Here is a 20,886-nt window from a genome sequence, read left to right as displayed (position 1 = left end):
AGAGAGAGGGAGAGAGAGAGAGACATAAAAATGCCTTCAGTTTGTTCTTACGGTGTTTGAATTTGAAAGGAAATGAGCAAGCGATATGTAGGTGAAAAACAATTATGAGAGAGAGAGAGAGAGAGAGAGAGAGAGAGAGAGAGAGAGAGAGAGAGAGTGAGGAAACAAGATTGTCCTCAAAGTTTGATAAAACATTATTTGAATTGAAAACAATAAGCAAGTTGATTATGCAGGAAAACAGTTATGAGAGAGAGAGAGAGAGAGAGAGAGAGAGAGAGAGAGAGAGAGAGAGAGAGAGAGAGAGAGAGAGAAATGACTGCGCCACGCTCAGTGAGAATGAGCTCATGAATGAGTCTATGTAAGCCCGGGCAAGGAGGGAGAGCTGAAGATTGTATCTGGGTGATATAAATGCTAAAGCCCAGAGAGAGAGAGAGAGAGAGAGAGAGAGAGAGAGAGAGAGAGAGAGAGAGAGAGAGAAAGAAAGGCGAAGCGAAAGAGCATATGTATACACAGGGTGTCCTTGGGTGGTGAATTGTCGAGTTGCAGTTTTGAGAGAGAGAGAGAGAGAGAGAGAGAGAGAGGAGAGAGAGAGAGACCACCTTACCTTACAGACCTTACAATTGTTCAAGGCCCCAGGTCCTCAGTGTGAGGCACCATTGATGTCTTTAGAGAGTTGCTAACGCATCTTCCGGGGTATATTTTGCATCTTCCAGTCTTGGATGGTCTGGGATGCATCTTAGATATTTGTCGAGCTTTATTTAAACACATCTACGCTCACCCTGTTATGTTCTCAGATGAGCTGGTAGCGCATTGAATAGACGCTGCATTATTGATGCTGGTGCGTGGTGGATTAATGTCCTGTGCTTCCCTTAATTTTCCTCCTGTATAGTTTTGGGCACTATTAATCTACCTCTGCTTCTGCTCTTTGGATAATTTTAGTTCATGATATTTTCGGTACCTTCTTCATCTGTTTCATGTTGAATTACTATGTAGTTCTTTCCCTTTCAAGACCACATAAATTTAAGAATTGTAGTCTTTTCCTGCAGTCAAGGTCCTAACTTCTTCTATTCTAGCTGTAAATGACCTTGTACACTTTTCTTTCTATTTGTGCAATATCCTTTGGTAGTGTGGAACATATTATATTGCAAATATTCAAGTGGGATACGTATGACATGGCTTTTATAAAGCACAATCATGTTCAGCTTTTCTTTTGGAAGTGCCGAACACATCCCATTTGCTTTTGTATTTTGCCAATAGAATTAAGGTTATTTGATCATTGCATAACATATTCCTATTCAACATCACACCCAGTCTCTTAACCGCTTCCCTGTTTGGATTGTCTCACATTAGGTCCTTTATACGCATATATAGCATTCCTACTTTATCACCATAGTTCATTGATTCAAATTTATCAGAGCAAATACCATCCTATTTATCTCTGCCATTTATATATTTATTTAGGTCTCTTTGTAGTGAGTTCCTTTCTCATCACAAAGCAATTTCTCTACTTATTCTTGTGTCATCTGCGAAACTTTACTACTGAGTCTCAACATTACTGTCTATGTCTGCAATCATAATCACAAACAGTAATGCAGCTTAACACCGTACCCTGTGGTACACCGATATTACCGTAGCTTCATCCGATTTGTCATCGTTTGCAATCACTATCTGTTTTCTGTTTTGCAAAAATTTTATCCATCTTCCTACTTGTCAACAATGTTATGTTTTCTAATTTTTCGCTAATATATTATGATCTACCTTGTCAAAAGCTTTTGCAAAGTCTAGTAACCATATCTGCATCTTTTCATTTATCATATTTTTATATGTAAAAGCTTTGGACTAACAGTTGGGTTTGTGTACTTTTCCGGCACAAAACCATGTTGTCCTATATTGAACAATCTATTTTTCATTAAATGTTTCATTATATTTTTTTTTATTACCCTTTCATATACTTTCATAATATGAGATGTCAGACTCACAGGCCTATAATTACTTGCCTCTAGTCTTGAACCAGAGGGAGAGAGAGAGGCAAAACAAAACTCCCTTAAGTTTTTAATACATATTTTTCAATTTGATGTAGATGTGCTTTTGTTATATGCAGATGGAAAATAACTATGAGAGAGAGAGAGAGAGAGAGAGAGAGGAGAGAGAGAGAGAGAGAGAGAGAGAGAGAGAGAGAGAGAGAGAGAGAGAGGCAAAACGAGACTGCCTGTTTGTTAATACATGTTTAATCTGACAGTAAATGTGCAAGTTATATCTAGTGGAAAATAGGTATTGGAGAGAGAGAGAGAGAGAGAGAGATAGAGAGAGAGAGAGAGAGAGAGAGGCAAAACGAGACTGCCTAAGTTTGTTAATACATGTTTCAATTTGACAGTAGATGTGCTTGTTATATGCAGGTGGAAAATAACTATGAGAGAGAGAGAGAGAGAGAGAGAGAGAGAGAGAGAGAGAGAGGGCAAAACGAGACTGCCTTAAGTTTGTTAATACATGTTTCAATTTGACAGTAAATGTGCAAGTTATATGTAGGTGGGAAAATATATATTAGAGAGAGAGAGAGAGAGAGAGAGAGAGAGAGAGAGAGAGTGAGAGAGAGGCAAACAAGACTGCCTTTTAAGTTTGCTGTTACATAATGTTTCATATTTCAATTTGACAGTAGATGTGCTAGTTATATGCAGGTGGAAAAAATAACTATGAGAGAGAGAGAGAGAGAGAGAGAGAGAGAGAGAGAGAGAGAGAGAGAGAGAGAGAGAGAGTGGAAACTAACCAAGGACAGACTTGCATGGGGAGGATCAATCCTAAATCTCCAAATCCCCAACAATGGGGATTTAGGATTATGATAATGAACTGAAATTTGAACCATTTTGTCATAAAATGTGATCTGGAATTATTATTATTATTATTATTATTATTATTATTATTATTATTATTATTATTATTATTATTGGCTGGAAGGGGGAGGGTGTTGGCTGACAGCAATTATTGGTGACTGGTATTATAGACTCTCTCAGGTAACATGACAACACTAATTGCTCTCTCTCTCTCTTGTTGCTGCTGTCTTATATGTAATTAATTGTCATTCTCTTTATATTTTTGACTGTTTCAGTATGGTCTGTCGTTAATATAAGCATATTTATTATCTATGTTGGTAACGTGTCAAATAATTCCATATCTACCTGAAATTACAAACAAGTAAAAATTTCGCCGAAGTTTCTTCGGCGCAGTCGAGTTTTCTGTACAGCAGCTACAGCGTAAAATCAAGGCCACCGAAAATAGATCTATCTTTCGGTGGTCTCGGTATAATGCTGTATGAGCCGCGGCTTATGAAACTTTAAGCACGACCCGGTGGTAGCTCTATCCTACCTCGTTGCCAGAAGCACGATCATGGCTAACTTTAACCTTAAATAAAATCAAAACTACTGAGGCTAGAGGGCTGCAATTTGGTGTGTTTGATGATTGGAGGGTGGATGATCAACATACCAATTTGCAGTCTTCTAGCCTCAGTAGTTTTTAAGATCTGAGGGCGAACATAATAGTTTTCTTTTACGGAAAACTAAAACTCTATATTGTAGAATATTAATCATATATTGCTACATAGCTATAGCCATCCACGTATATCAGCCTATGATAACTTGGACAACATGATGTCAGGCTTAGTATATTGAGACCGTTGCATTAATGCGTAATATCCCAGACATCATCTCCCGTCATATAATGCTGACATTAAAGCTAATATGTGATGCTCTGTACAATAGCTTAGTTGATGTACAGTGTCCTAGTGACGACCCACTAAGCCTGGTTGATTGAAAATGACTGAGCCTGTTTGACAGTTTGGTCAATTCATTTCTTTTGACGCTGATGGAGACTACGGAGTTATTATTATTATTATTATTATTATTATTATTATTATTATTATTATTATTATTATTATTATTATTATTATTGGAAGATGAACTATCTATTCATTTGTTAATTTATTTTTATTATTATTATTTGGAATATAAACCCCTATCTAGTAATTTATTAATTAATTTTTTTCTATTAACTGATCTCTTCTTTCTGCAGTTCCTTTTACCTTCTATTAATCAAGGCCACCGAAAATAGATCTACCTTTCGGTGGTCTCGGTATAATGCTGTATGAGCCGTGGCCCATGAAACTAACCACGGCCCGATGGTGGCCTATAATATATCGTACGATTATGGCTAACATTAACCTTAAATGAAGTAAAAACTACTGAGGCTACAGGGCTGGAATTTGGTATGTTTGATGATTGGAGGGTGGATGATCAACATACCAATTTGCAGCCCTCTAGCCTCAGTAGTTTTTAAGATCTGAGGGCGGACAGAAAAAAGTGTGGACACAGAAAGTACGGACGGACGGACAAAGTCGGCACAATAGTTTTCTTTTACAGAAAACTAAAAACTGTACTATGTTGTCCAATGAATCTTAACCTTTTCACTCACATAGCCTTACTAGTACTCTTCTTGACCTGACCTAAAAGCTGTTTCCTCTTGGTACACTAGGCAGGCTGCTTCTGTAAACAGTGTGTCGTTTTCTAAGTATCAGGTTAAATACTACTCAGTTTGCTAGGAGCTTTATCTTAGCTACAACTGAAATGTGGAGTAGTTTGACTAGTTCAGTTGTGGAACTCCTGATCTCCAAGTGTTTGCTGTAAGCGAGGAGGAAATTCTTTCCTGCTCTCTGCTGCTGTTGATGACGTCTTCTGAATTTCAGGTGTGTCGGTTTTATTTTCTATTAACTTTTATTTATTTATCTGTCATCTTTTCTTATAACTGTGTAGGTTGATTTGCCCTCTCTTTTATTTTCTTTTACCTTTTGTTTATTTATCTATCATTATTTATTTATCTATCATCTTTTTTATAACTTGGTTTCTCTCTCTCTCTCTCTCTCTCTCTCTCTCTCTCTCTCTCTCTCTGATTTCCGTTTGGGGACCTCTTGGGTTCTTATAACTCCTCTAACTCTGTCCGTAAGGGTTTTCAGCTGAAGATTTAAAGAAAGGGAAGAAACGAAGTTCAATACCAAATATTACTTTCCATATTTTGGGGGACCGTCGCTGAAATGTACTTTCCCCAGAACAGGAAACATTCCCGTGAAAAGTTGAATGGGGATCCGATGAGAATTAGACAGGTTTACCTTTCCTGGCGAGAATGAGATTGCTAGACTCGGGTGAGAGAATGAGATGGGCGTTCGACTATAATTAAAGTTTTATGAGGAAGGACGGGTGTCATTCTGTTGGTAATCGGGGAAGTTTAGGGATAAAGGTTGGGTCGGTTTTGTGTTGTGATAAAAAAAAACAAGTGAAAAATGCGCAGAGGTTTCTTCGGCGCGCAATCGAGTTTTTTGTCCAGCGTATAATCAAGGCCGCGGAAAATAGATCTATCTTTGGGTGGTCTCGGTATAATGCTGTATGAGCCGCGGCCCATGAAACTTTAACCACGGGCCGGTGGTGGCTTGGCCTATATCGTTGCCAGACGCACGTTTATGGCTAACTTTAACTTCGCCTACATCAGTAAACAGGGACCACCTTTTTAAGCAGCGAGGATCGAAGCGTCCAGTGTTGTTTACAGTTCTGGACTCTTACGAAAGGTCTCTTTAATGTCAGGAAATAAACAACCTTTTGATGATACTGAAAAAAAATGTGAAAATAAACGAGTTTAGTTCACAAACAGAATAAAATTGCAGATTTTAATTACCGTTCCAAAGGCCATCGCCTCATAAATGAACAACAGACCTTATCCTTTTATTTTTCTCCCACTATTTCTGTTCTATCCTTGCAGAGTCTAGAGAATAGCATAGAATATAGAATTTAGGCCGAAGCCTAAGCGCTGGGACCCATGAGGTCATTCAGCGCTGAAAGGAAATTGAGAGTAAAGAAGACCTCAAATACTGAGGCTAGAAGGCTGCAAATTGGCATGTTGATCATCCACCCTTCAGTCATCAAAGATACCAAATTGCATCCCTCTAGCCTCAGTAATTTTCATTTTATTTAAGGTTATAAAGTTATCCACAATCGGCCTCTGGCAACGATACAGACCAGGCCACCACCGGCCAGTGTTTAAAGTTTCATAGGCCGCGGCTCATACAGAATTATACCGAGACCACCGAAAGATAGATCTATTTTCGGTGGCCTTGATCACACGCTGTAGCGGCTGTACAGAAGAACTCGATCGCGTCGAAGAAACTCTGGCGCATTTTTTACCTCGTTTCTGAGAGCTCCCTTCTCAGCTTCGCCGCATCCTTTTGCGAGTTGCCTCGGAGAGGTGTTAATTAGCTTTGAATTTCTAATAAAGGGACACTCGAGGTCTCAAGTCGAGTCGTTTTAAGGTCGATGAACGTGTTTTTAGCTCGCTTTTGTCTCGTGTATTTCCTCGTCTAGAATGTCAAACGGACCTTCTGGTGACAGGAGATTCGAAAGGAAAATAAATAATAAGCATTACATTATTAAATGGAAGAGGCACTTGAAAAGACAGGTGGCTGACTTCTTTCTCGTAGTTTTATTCGATATTATTATTATTATTATTATTATTATTATTATTATTATTATTATTATTCGTAGGGGTTTTGGTTAAAAGGAAAATACCCATCATTATTAAACAGAAGAGGCACTCAAAGAGACAAGTGGCTGACTTCTTTATCTTAGTTTAATTCGATATTTTTATTATTATTATTATTATTATTATTATTATTATTATTATTATTATTATTATTCATAGGAGTTTGAAAGGAAAATAACCATTACATCATTAAATAGAAGAGGCACTCGAATAGAGAGGTGACTTTTTTCCGTAGTTTAATTCGATATTATTATTATTATTATTATTATTATTATTATTATTATTATTATTATTATTATTATTATTATTATTATTATTATTATTATACAAAGAATATTTTCATCTTGACAATTTTAGAAAATAAAACGACACAGTTACTGTTGATTTTCACAATATCATGAGGACTTTCTTTATCTTACATGATGATGATGATGAATATTATTATTATTATTATTATTATTATTATTATTATTATTATTATTATTATTTCCCTCTATAACAAGTGAAGAATAGTCTTCCCCCCCCCCAACCCCCGCCCCCGGCAGAAATGGGTGACAAACTATCACCTCGGGGAACAACAAGAATTTCAGCTGGTAGGAATGTCGCCGCATGCTTAGCCTCAAGGGACAGTTTAACTCGACTTACACATCATCCTGGCAGCACGGCGTAGGAAAAAAGCGAAGGACTGAGCTGTTTAGGACGGGGATCAGTTGTCCGAAGTTTCCTGAACAGTATTTCAGACCGGGATAATCCGGATAATGTAAGCGAGGGGCCGCTCGGCGAGTTTGCAAGGCTGTTGCCGTGAAACTTTGCCATTGTGATATAATGGCCGGGGATTACGCCTTATCTCCCTGAGAGAGAGGGTCTCTTGGTTAGGAGAGAGAGAGAGAGAGAGACCGACAGACAGACAGAGGCTCTCTCTCTCTCTCTCTCTCTCTCTCTCTCTCTCACTGCTTCATCAAGAGAGAGGCGCAGAGACAGACAGACAGACAGGTTCAGAGAGAAAGAAAGAGAGGGAGACAGACACTCTCTCTCTCTCTCTCTCTCTCTTTCTCTCTCTCTCTCTCTCTGCCTCATCAAGAGAGAGACAGACAGACAGAGGTTCAGAGAGAGAGAAAGAGGGAGAGACAGACAGACAGAGGTTATCTCTCTCTCTCTCTCTCTCTCTCTCTCTCTGCTTCATCAAGAGAGACAGACAGAGGTGCTTTCTCTCTCTCTCTCTCTCTCTCTCTCTCTCTCTCTCTCTCTCTCTCTCTGCTTCATCAAGAGAGATAGAGAAAGAGACAGACAGGCAGAAGATCAGAGAGAGAGAGAGAGAGAGTCTCTGCTTTATCAAAAGAGAGAGACAGACAGACAGACAGAGATTTCTCTCTCTCTCTCTCTCTCTCTCTCTCTCTCTCTCTCTCTCTCTCTCTCTCTCTCTCTGCTTCATCAAGGAACTATTACAACGATACCCCCGGGGGACTTAAGCCCCAATTTTAAAAGTTCGGGCCACGAGGAAGCAATTAAGAATATCTCGTGGGAGGGGGTGAGGCCGGGAAGAAGGGGGAAGGGAAGGGGAAGGAGGGGGTGGGGGGAGCCAGACATCAGCCATGCATGGACTGGGTGAGGTTTATAACGTTTTTGTGGGAAGAAGGAGGACCTCCGTGAGGAAAATGACTTTTCCTCTCCCCCCACAATCCCTCCGCTTCCCCAGACCGCTGCTCTCTCTCTCTCTCTCTCTCTCTCTTTATTTTTAATTCTCTCTTTTATTTTTTTTTAATTCAGTAGCTATCTATTTTCTCATCCTGTTAGTAATCCATGCTCTCTCTCTCTCTCTCTCTCTCTCTCTCTCTCTCTCTCTCTTTAATTCAATAGCTATCTGTTTGTTTTCTCATCCTGTTAGTAATCAGTGCTCTCTCTCTCTCTCTCTCTCTCTCTCTCTCTCTAAATACGTCTCTCTATTTCTTGGGAATGCATTATTACCTTACCAAACCATAACTTTTTTACTCTCTCTCTCTCTCTCTCTCTTCTCTCTCTCTCTCTCTCTCTCTCTCTCTCTCTCTCTCTGTATGAATGAGTACAGAATTGTAAATACAGCAAATATTCGCGCAGAGCTATGCTCACAAATATGCATACAAGTGTATCCAAAGACAGTGAATACAATGAATAAAATACAATGAATGCAAAGCGTTTCCACGCATAGAGACTTCGTACAATAAAACCTAATTACGCATATTCCGTCTTTGATGGTGAAATCTCGGCTTTAAGTCAAAATGTCCTTGAAGCCCAACGTTCTTAACATCATTTTCAAGCTAATAATTCCACGGGAAAGCTTAATTATACCGTTTTGCAACGGTGAAGGCAGTGTATCGCACAGTTCTTGCATTTTAGCAATAGACACTTCGTTCCTTGAACTAATTTCAATCTGTCGAATTGGATTGAATATAGAATTTATACCAAACAGAAATTGACACTATAAAGTTGCACTACGAATCAAGTTAAGTATAGTTTAGTTTAACCAGACCACTGAGCTGATTAACAGCTCTCCTAGTTCCTCATTGGACGGGTGGGTACCATTCTCGGCTAGCACTGGCTGGCCCGCGTTCGATTCTTCCGACCGGCCAGTGAAGAATTAGAGGAATTTATTTCGTGATGAAATTCAGTTCTCGTTACAATGTGGTTCGGATTCACAATAAGCTGTTGGTCCCGTTGCTAGGTAACAGTTGGTTTCTTAGCCACGCAAAATAAATCTAATCCCGCGGGCCAGCCCTAGGAGAGCTGTTAATCAGCTCAGTGGTCTGGTTAAACTAAGGTATACTTAGAGAGGGCTGGCCCGAAGGATCAGACTTATTTTACGTACCTAAGAACCAACTGGTTACCTAGCAACGGGACCTACAGCTTATTGTGGAGTCCGAACCACATTATACCGAGAAATGAATTTCTGTCACCAGAAATAAATTCCTGTAATCCTTCATTGGCCGGCCGGAGATTCGAACGCGGGCCCTGCAGAGTGCTAGCCGAGAACGGTACCGACCAGTCCAACGAAGAACTTGCACTATGCATCAATTGTCAGGAGAGGGTTGAGGAAAGTAAGATGGAAGAAAGAGAACATGAAAGGAGGTAGAGTAAAAGGAACGAAGTGTGTTGCAGCTAGGGGCCGAAGACACGCTGCAAAAAAACCTTAAGTAATGCCTACAGTGCACTGCATGAGGTGCACTGACAGCACTACCCCCCTAACAGGGATATCGACTTAGTTGGCCAAAGTTCACGTCGAACTTCGAAGAAGGAGCTATCACGTGATATGATTCAACACAGCACAATCTGGTGTCTGTGTCCCACAGCCTCCTGTGAAAGTGTATTAAGGCTCTATGCTAACTTCCATTCGCTGGAACATTAGTTTGTTTCCATCTCTGATTGTTACCTCTCTCTCTCTCTCTCTCTCTCTCTCTCTCTCTCTCTCAAAGAGTTCCCTTGTCCTTAAACCTGATGTCCATGAAGAGCGAATTTTTTTCGCAAGATTTTGGGAGTCAAGTCACCATGCACCTCTCTCTCTCTCTCTCTCTCTCTCTCTCTCTCTCTCTCTCTCTCTCTCTCTCTCTCCCTTGTCCTACATGTCTTTGGCATCTAATTTTTACCTGTCCTTCGCAGGACGTTTGGAGGAGATAAGTCCTCCAAATCTGCAGGGGGAGGAGGAGGATGAGGAGTAGAAGGAGTTCCTTGCGAATTGGCTGCCTGTTCGCGGTCGATTTATTGAACAATAGACTCGTAAATTGTTGAAATGGACTTTTTGGAGCTGATGGGCATTTCGATGTGTAAATATATAGGTGTGTATTTGTGTGTGTGTGTGTGAGAGAGAGAGAGAGAGAGAGAGAGAGAGAGAGAGAGAGAGAGAGAGAGAGAGAGAGAGAGAGAGAGAAATGCTACCAATTTAGGAAAGTTTTGGTTTGCAGTGTTGATGGTAATCACTATTCAGATGATAATAATAATAATATTAATAATAATAATAATAATAATACACACACACACAATAACAATAATATCTCGCAAGAAGACCTCTCTCAAACACATGAACGGCCATTCTGTTTAATGAATAATAATACACAATACACACACACATTAATAATAATATTAATAATAATAATAATAATAATAATAATAATAATAATAATTATTATTATTATTATTATTATTATTATTATTATTATTATTAATTATTATTATTAGCCTTCATTCCAAAGTAAATCCACATGAGGCACAGTTTTGCTTTGTCTTTAATGCAAAAGGAAAGGAAAATCATTAACTGATAATCATATAAAAAATCGCATTAACTCTAATTAACTATTTAATAGATAAATAAACAAATTACCAATCCATGAACTCGTTGCTAATTACAAAATACGCCGAAAACTCACCATGACCGAGAACTTGTGCGAAGGCTTAATGTTGATGGGCCTGTTCCTCTCGGTGGGGACGTACCGGTAGAACTCCGTGTTGTTGTGGTACCACTTGAGGGAGTAGAGCCTGGTCGCCCTCAGGTCGTAGGTGCAGCTGAGGGTGGCCTGGCCCCCGGCGAAGGCGTAGAGGGGCACCTCTATACCCCGCAGAAGGTCGCTGTAGCCTCCGGTGCCTGGGAGAAATGAAAGAAGAAGAAGCGTTTGTTAGAGTTTTTGAAGTGTGAGTTTGAAGTATTCATCTGCCAGTGATTTGTTTTAAGTGTGATTTTAGTCCTCTCTCTCTCTCTCTCTCTCTCTCTGATTATTAATGTCTAACTCTCTTTTTTCCACTGAAACGTCTGAAAGAATTTTTCGTTTCTTCCAAATATAGTGATACCCTTGATCATTTCTCTTGAGAGAAATTTGAAACTCTCTCTCTCTCTCTCTCTCTCTCTCTCTCTCTCTCTCTCTCTCTCTGACTAGATAATCCTCTTTTTCTCCACTGAAACGTCTGAAAGAATTTTTCGTTTCTTCCAAACATAGTGATACCCCTTGACTGCTTTCTTTGAGAGAAATTTCGTTTCTCTCTCTCTCTCTCTCTCTCTCTCTCTCTCTCTCTCTCTCTCCGTATTATTAAAAATCGTCTGAATTAAGAAAGTGATTTATTGGCATTTATTGTTCCTTCTTGGATATGCAAATGTCGACATTGCTGCGCAGTAAAGCTTATTGAAGGCAAATGCAGTACATACTACAACTGAGATTCTACTACAATACCCTAACGCTGTAGCTGTATCGGAGACGTATCAGAAGCAAGAGTTAAGAGGCATTTGAGATAGGAGACGTTTCTCACCGTAGGGAGGTCTCTTAAGGATTATGTCTCTCATGAAAGAAGACTTTATTTTTTTAAAGATTAGACAAGACGTCTGGCAATGCAAATGAATGGCCGATCTCCTCACATCTGAATTCAGCCAATCTTGAAAACTGCTGGTCTGGGAACGAACGATTGGTTTCTATAACAACTTCTCTGCCTCGGGAGGTAATGCTCTTTTTCCGGAGGTAATAATGGTCGTCCCTGGGAGGAAATGGTCCTCCTCGGGAGGTAATGCTCTTTTTCCGGAGGTCATGCTCCTTGTCGGGAGGACATTCTTCTCCTCGGGAGGTCATGCACTTTCTCGGGAGGTGATGCTCTTTCTCGGGAGGTAACAGTGGTCGTCCTCGGGAGGTCATGTCCCTCCGCAGGCGGTAATGCTCCTTGTCGGGAGGCAATACTCTTTCTCGGGAGGTCATGCTCCTCCTCGGGAGGTAATGCTCCTCCTTGGAAGGTGATACTTCTCCTCGGGAGGTCATACACTTCCTCGGGAGGTCATGCTCTTCCTCGGGAGGCCATTCTCCTCCTCGGAGATCATGCTCCTTGTCGGGAGGTCATGCTCCTCCTCGGGAGGTCATGCTTCTCCTCGGGAGGTCACGCTCTTCCTCGGGAGGTCATGCTCCTCTTCGGTAGGTCATGCTCCTCTTCGGAAGGTCATGCTTCTCCTCGGGAGGTCACGCTCTTCCTCGGGAGGTCATGCTTCTCTTCGGTAGGTCATGCTCCTCCTCGGGAGGTCATGCTCCTCCTCGGGAGGTCATGCTTCTCCTCGGGAGGTCACGCTCTTCCTCGGGAGGTCATGCTCCTCTTCGGGAGGTCATGCTCCTCCTCGGGAGGTCATGCTCCTCCACAGGATAAAAAAAAAATTCTTTAAATGCAAATGCATCTTCGACTCTGACATGGTTCTGACTCTAGTGGCGGATGAGGTGGGAGGGTTGGAGATTGTGTGGGGTTGGGGGGAAAGTGGTGGAGAGGTGGGGGGAGGAAGGAATGGGGTGGGGGCTGCATTCCTTTTCCATTTCAAAGGTTTATATAATCCCCCGAGACGGAGTAAGTCGCCGCGTTCCTTCGCCTGACAGTGTAACGCTTTGCGGTTTCCCAATCGAGAGGCGAAAGCGTTTTCCATTCTTTTCTTTTTTTTTTTGCATGAGATGGAATGACTTATCTGTTTTTTCTTTCTTTTCGTTTTAATCTGTTTTTCCTTTGATTCTCTCGTTCTTCTTCGTCTTTTCGTGTGAATTTTGATTTTGTATTGTTACTAATTCGCTTTGTAACTGCTCAACTGTTTAAAGAGAAACTGTGAAGAAGACGGCTTTAGTCTGTTTGTCTGTTAATTTCTATTTTATTTTATATGTCTGAGTGTTTTACATATATATATATATATATATGAAATTATTATCACCGTGATTTATATACAAATCATAAAGCTACAAATGTCGCCAAATCGAAATCCACGCCACCGTATATTCTCCCTCAGAATTGTCGCCGAAGGGGAATTTATATATGATAAATGAATTGGAATCGTGGGGGACACGAACCCGCGACGAAAGCCTATTCAGCGACTCCAGTTGACGTAAACCATTGAGCCATCAAGAGAGGTATTGTCTTTTGCCGAGATGTCGTACTGCTTTTTACCCGTCGAGCGGGGAAAGTGTACTTGCCTCGACAATGACCCACCTCCGCCATGACAGTTCATTGGTACGTTTGGAACACGCAGCTTGTTATGAAATTATTATCACACCGTGATTTATATACAATCAAACTGAAGCTAAAATGTCGCCAATCGAAATCCACGCAAACGCCTCATTTATCTCCGTAGGAGAATTGTCGCCGAACCAGGAATTTATATATGATAAATGAATTGGAATCGTGGACACGAACCCGCGACGAAAGCCTATTCAGCGACTAGTTGACGAACCATTGAGTTATCAAGAGGTATAAGTCTGCCCTTGAGATGTCGTACTGCTTTACCCGTCGTGAGCGGGGAAAGTACCAGCTCGACAATGACCCACCGCCTTGACAGTTCATTGGCACAAGGACACACGCAGCTCTTTGTTATGAAATTATTATCACACCGTGATTTATATACAATCATGAAGCTACAAATGTCGCCTGGGTATCGTGAAATCCACGCTACACGGTATATCTGGTAGGGAGAATTGTCACGGCGGGAATTTATATAAGCTGATAAAATGAATTGGAATCGTGAGACACGAACCCACACGAAAGCCTATTCAGCGACTTAGAGTTGACGTAAACCATTGAGCCATCAAGAGAGGTATAAGTCTTTTGTCCAGATGTCGACTTGCTTTTACCCGCCGTGAGCGGGAAAGTGGTACTAGCTTGACAATGACCCACCTGCCATGACAGTTCATTGGTACGCTTGGAACACGAGTGGCCAGTTATGAAATTATTATCACACCGCGATTTATATACAATCATGAAGCTACAAATTTCGCTAATATCGGAAATCCACGCTTTTCGTATATCTTTTGTGGAGAATTGTCGCCGAAGGGAATTTATATAGATAAATGAATTGAATCGTGGGGACACGAACCCGATGAAAAGCCTTTCAGCGCAAATGAAGTTGATTATGAAACCATTGAGCCATCAAGAGAGGTATAAGTCTTTTAAGCCGAGATGTCGTGTACTGCAAATTTACCCGGGCCGTGGAGCGGAAAGTGTAATAGCCTCGACAATGACCCACCTCCGCCATGACAGTTCATTAAGACGATTGGGAACACGCAGTTCTTGTTATGAAATTTTTATCACACCGATTTATATACAATCATGAAGCTACAAATGTCGCTTATATCGAAATTCGCCAAGCTCTCGGTATATCTCCTCAGAGGAGAATTGTCGCCGAAGGGGAATTTATATATGATAAATGAATTAGAATCGTGGGGACACGAACCCGCGCCGAAAGCCTATTCAGCGACTCCAGTTGACGTAAACCATTGAGCCATCAAGAGAGGTATGTCTTTTGCCGAGATGTCGTACTGCTTTTACCCGTCGTGAGCGGGGAAAGTGTACTAGCTCGACAATGACCCACCTCCGCCATGACAGTTCATTGGCAATACGTTTGGAACACGCAGCTCTTGTTATGAAATTATTATCACACCGCGATTTATATACAATCATGAAGCAAAATGTCGCTTAATATCGAAATCCACGCTACCTCGGTATATCTCCGTGGAGAATTGTCGCCGGCGGGAATTTATATATGATAAATGAATTGAATCGGGGACACGAACCCGCGACGAAAGCCTATTCAGCGACCCAGTTGACGAAACCATTGAGCCATCAAGAGAGGTATAAAGTCTTTTGCCGAGATGTCGCGACCGCTTTACCCGCCGTGAGCGGGGAAAGTGTACTAGCTCGACAATGACCCACCTCCGCCATGACAGTTCATTGGCGCTTGGAAACACGCAGCCTTGTTATGAAATTATTATCACACCGTGATTTATATACAATCATGAAGCTACAAATGTCGCCAATATCGAATCCACGCCACTCGCATATCTCCGTGAGAGAATTGTCAAAGGAATTTATATAAGTGATAAATGAATTGGAATCGTGGGGACACGAACCCGCGATTTAAGCCTATTCAGCGACTCCAGTTGACGAAACCATTGAGCTATCAAGAGAGGTATAAGTCTTTTGTCGAGATGTCGTACTGCTTTTACCCGTCGAGCGGGAAAGTGTACTAGCCTCGACAATGACCCACCTCCGCCATGACAGTTCATTGGTACGCTTGGAACACGCAGCTCTTGTTATGAAATTATTATCACACCGTGATTTATATACAATCATGAAGCTACAAATGTCGCTTAATATCGAAATCCACGCTACCTCGGTATATCTCCGTGCAGAGAATTGTCGCCGAAGGGGAATTTATATAAGATAAATGAATTGGAATCGTGGGGACACGAACCCGCCACGAAAGCCTATTCAGCGACTCCAGTTGACGAAACCATTGAGCCATCAAGAGAGGTATAAGTCTTTTGCCGATGTCGTATCGCTTTTACCCGGCCGTGAGCGGGAAAGTGTACTAGCCTCGACAATGACCCACCCTCCGCCATGACAGTTCATTGGCACGCTTTGGAACACGCAGCTCTTGTTATGAAATTTTATCACACCGTGATTTATATACAAATCATGAAGCTACAAATGTCGCTAAACATCGAAATCCACGCCACTCGTATATTCAGAGAATTGTCAAGGGGAATTTATATAAGTGATAAATGAATTGGAATCGGGGGACACGAACCCGCTGATTTAGTTTATTCAGCGACTCCAGTTGACGAAACCATTGAGCCATCAAGAGAGGTAGATGTCTTTGCCGAGATGTCGTACTGCTTTAATTCGTCGTGAGCGGGAAAAGTGTACTAGCTCGACAATGACCCACCTCCGCCATGACAGTTCATTGGTACGCTTGGAACACGCAGCCCTTGTTATGAAATTTTATCACACCGTGATTTATATACAATCATGAAGCTACAAAATGTCGCTTAATATCGAAATCCACGCCACTCGCATATCTCCGTTGGAGAATTGTCGCCGGAAGGGGAATTTATATAAGGATAAATGAATTGGAATCGTGGGACACGAAACCCGACGAAGTTATTCAGCCACCCAGTTGACGTGAAACCGAGCCATCAAGAGGGTATAAGAATTTGTCGCAGATGTCGATTTTTGCTTTTTACCGGCCGTGAGCGAGGTACAGCCTCGACAATGGACCCACCTCCGCCATGACAGTTCAGTTGGGCTTGAAACACGCAGCTCTTGTTATGAAATTTATCACACCGTGATTTATATACAACCATTTAGCTCAAATGTCGCTTAATATCGAAATCCACGCTACTCGGTATATCTCGAGAATTGTCGCCGGCGGAAATTATATGATAAATGAATTGGAATCGTGGGACACGAAACCCGCGATTTAAAGCCTAATTCAGCGACTCCAGTTGGACGTAAACCATTGAGCCATCAAAGAGGGTATAAGTCTTGAGATGTCGTATTGCTTTACCTGTCGCGAGCGAAAGTGTACCAGCTCGACAATGACCCACCTCCGCCATGACAGTTCATTGGTACGTTTGAAACACGCAGCCTTGTTATGAAATTATTATCACAATCGCGTGATTTATATACAATCATGAAGCTACAAATGTCGCCAATATCGAAATCCACGCCACCTCGGCATATTCCGTTGAGAATTGTCGCCAAGGGAATTTATATATATGATAAATGAATTGAATCGTGGGATTACGAACCCGCGACGAAAGGTCCAGCTTCAGCGATCCAGTTGACGAAACCATTGAGCCATCAAGAGAGGTATGTCTTTTTTGTCGATGTCGCATCGCTTTTACCCGCCGTGAGCGGGGAAAGTGTACGAAGCTGACAATGACCACCCACCGCCTGACAGTTCATTGGTACGCTTGGAACACGGTAGCCTGTTATGAAATTTTTATCACACCGCGATTTATATCAACCATGAAGAATGCTCGAATATCGAACCATTTCACTCGGATATTCCAGAGGAGAATTGTACATAAATTACATATGATAAATGAATTGAATCATAACCGATTTAAAGTTTATCCAGCTACTCCAGTTGACGTAAACCATTGAGCATAGTATGTCGGCCGAGATGGTACTGCTTTACCCGCCGCGAAGAGAAAAGTGTACAGTCTTAATTAGACCCACCGCCATGACAGTCCGCGCAAGCATTCCCTTGTCTGGTTAAGAAATGTCATTAACTCATGCAAATATTTTCAACTAGTTCTCGGATAATATTGTAGAGTTTCGAAATAAATTGACATAAATAAATTATTGCTGTTGTTTCCGAACCATGTAATTTTATCTGGATATGAATTGAATCGTGATACCACAACCGAGACTAAATTTATTCAGTTGATAGTAAGGAACTATTGAGTTATCAAGTTTGGGATAACTGCATCTTATACCGCAGATGAGTTCAATTGCAATTATCCCAGGCGGAAGATGTAAAGCAGACATAATGAAGGGTTACAATGACAGTTCATTATGTAAAGCGGAAAACACTTTATAACTGCAGGAATGGATTGGCTTATCTGAAATTTAAATTGCCTCCTGTTCAGTAAACATCCCCGCAAAGAAACATTTACACATGGCTCAATGGCTTAATTTAACTGGAGTCGCTTTAATAGGCTGTCGCGGGGTTTAATCACAAGTCAACGAAACCAAGCTGATTCGCAGAGATTCAGAAAAACCATTGAGCCTGCCAAGAGAGGTATCAAACAGTCGAGATGGAATGCACCCGCCGGGAGCGAGGTATGTCTTTCGATTACGACCCACCACCGCGACAGTTCATTGGCACGATGACGCAGTTTGTTCATGAAGGTTCAAATTACACCGCATATATTACAACAATCAAGAATGCCATCATCGAAATTCATTGCGCTGGCCGGTGTTATCTCCGAGGAGAATTGTCGAAGGAATTTATATATGATAAATGAATTGGAATCGGGGACACGAACCCGCCGACGAAAGCTTCATTCAGCGACCCAGTTGACGAAACCATTGAGCCATCAAGAGAGGTATAAGTCTTTTGCCGAGATGTCGACTGCTTTTTACCCGTCGTGAGCAATGCGTCCACCGGACAGAAAACCGAAAAACTAGAACACTGGGTTCATCTTAAACGGAGGGCGCCTGTACCTGGTACCCTTAGTGTACTCTTGACTGTCGAAACCAGGCGAATTTCGTCCCCAAAAGACCTCCTTCAGTCCTTCCTCTCTGGCTTTTTCCCAGAAGGTTGCTTGTTTGATCGGGGTTCCTTGCTCTGCCCAGCATCCTTCCTGTCCCCACGATTCCAATTCATTTATCACTTATATAAATTCCCCTTCGCGATATTCTCCTACGGAGATATACCGAGGTAAAGTGATTTCGATATTGCCGTGACATTTGTAGCTTCATGATTGTATATAAATCACGGTGTGATAATAATTTCATAACAAGAGCTGCGTTCCAAACGCATCAATGAACTGTCATGGCGGAGGTGGGTCATTGTCGAGGCTAGTACACTTTCCCCGCCACGACGGGTAAAAGCAGTACGACATCTCGGCAAAAGACTTATACCTCTCTTGATGGCTCAATGGTTTACGCCAACTGGAGTCGCTGAATAGGCTTTCGTCGCGGGTTCGTGTCCCCACGATTCCAATTCATTTATCACTTATATAAATTCCTTCAAGCTTACAAATTCTCCAACGGAGATATACCGAGGTAGCGTGGATTTCGATATTGACATTTGTAGCTTCATGATTGTATATAAATCACGGTGATAAAAATTTCATAACAAGAGCTGCGTAAAACTCAAACGCACTAAATGAACTGTCATGGCGAGGTGGGTCATTGTCGAGGCTAGTACACTTTCCCGCCACGCACGGGTAAAAGCAGTACGACATCTCGCAAAAGACTTATACCTCTCTGATGGCTCAATGGTTTACGCCAACTGGAGTCGCTGAATAGGCTTTCACAAGGGTTCGTGTCCCTCACGATTCCAATTCATTTATCACTTATATAAATTCTTCTTCGACAATTCTCCAACGGAGATATACCGAGGTAGCGTGGATTTCGGATATTAAGCGACATTTGTAGCTTCATGATTGTATATAAATCACGGTGTGATAAAATTTCATAACAAGAGCTGTGTGTTCCAAACGCACCAATGAACTGTCATGGCGGAGGTGGGTCATTGTCGAGGTTAGTACACTTTCCCGCTCACGACGGGTAAAAGCAGTACGACATCTCGGCAAAAGACTTATACCTCTTTGATGGCTCAATGGTTTACGCCAACTGGAGTCGCTGAATAGGGCTTGTCGCGGTTCGTGTCCCCACGATTCCACCATTTATCACTTATATAAATTCCTTCGGCGACAATTCTCCAACGGAGATATACCGAGGTAGCGTGGATTTCGATATTAAGCGACATTACTGTGTAGCTTCATGATTGTATATAAATCACGGTGTGATAATAATTTCATAACAAGAGCTGCGTGTTCCAAACGCACCAATGAACTGTCATGGCGGAGGTGGGTCATTGTCGAGGTTAGTACACTTTTCCCCGCCACGACGGGTAAAAGCAGTACGACATCTCGGCAAAAGACTTATACCTCTTTGATGGCTCAATGGTTTACGCCAACTGGAGTCGCTGAATAGGCTTTCCGCGGTTCGGTCCCCACGATTCCAATTCATTTATCACTTATATAAATTCTTCATGATAATTCTCCTAATCACGGAGATATACCGAGGTAGCGTGATTTTTGATATTGCTTTAGACATTTGTAGCTTCATGATTGTATATAAATCACGGTGTGATAATAATTTCATAACAAGAGCTGCGTTCCAAACGTACCAATGAACTGTCATGGCGGAGGGGGTCATTGTCGAGGCTAGTACACTTTCCCCGCCACGACGGGTAAAAGCAGTACGACATCTCGCAAAAGACTTATACCCTCTGATGGCTCAATGGTTTACGCAACTGGAGTCGCTGAATAGGCTTTCGTCGCGGGTTCGTGTCCCCCCACGATTCCACCATTTATCACTTATATAAATTTCTTCGGCGACAATTCTCCTACGGAGATATACCGAGGTAGCGTGGATTTCGACATTGGGTTTGCGACATTTGTAGCTTCATGATTGTATATAAAATCACGGTGATAATAATTTCAAACAAGAGCTGCGTGTTCCAAACGTACCAATGAACTGTCATGGCGGAGGTGGGTCATTGTCGAGGCTAGTACACTTTCCTCTGCTCACGACGGTAAAAGTAGTAACGACATCTCGCAAAAGACTTATACCTCTTTGATGGCTCAATGGTTTACGCCAACTGAGTCGCTGAATAGGCTTTCGTCGGGTTCGCTGCGTCCCCGATTCCACCATTTATCACTTATATAAATTCCTCTTCGGCGGCAATTCTCCTACGGAGATATACCGAGTGTAGTGGATTTCGATATTAAGCGACATTTGTAGCTTCATGATTGTATAAATCACGGT

The 20,886-nt window shown here is 41.7% G+C and overlaps 1 protein-coding gene across 1 annotated transcript in view; it reads right to left on the bottom strand.

Annotated features, from left to right (window-relative positions):
• Positions 1 to 20,886, bottom strand: part of LOC136834193 (uncharacterized) — a 514,934-nt gene that overhangs the window by 298,635 nt on the left and 195,413 nt on the right. Inside the window, exon 2 of the mRNA XM_067096466.1 lies at positions 10,968 to 11,182. Coding sequence (XP_066952567.1) covers positions 10,968 to 11,182 — 215 coding nt within the window. The remainder of the gene's footprint in view (positions 1 to 10,967; positions 11,183 to 20,886) is intronic.

Source organism: Macrobrachium rosenbergii, chromosome 53, assembly GCF_040412425.1.
Source record: "Macrobrachium rosenbergii isolate ZJJX-2024 chromosome 53, ASM4041242v1, whole genome shotgun sequence".
In the NCBI taxonomy this organism is placed as follows: domain Eukaryota; kingdom Metazoa; phylum Arthropoda; class Malacostraca; order Decapoda; family Palaemonidae; genus Macrobrachium; species Macrobrachium rosenbergii.
This window is presented reverse-complemented; position numbering and strand designations above follow the sequence as displayed.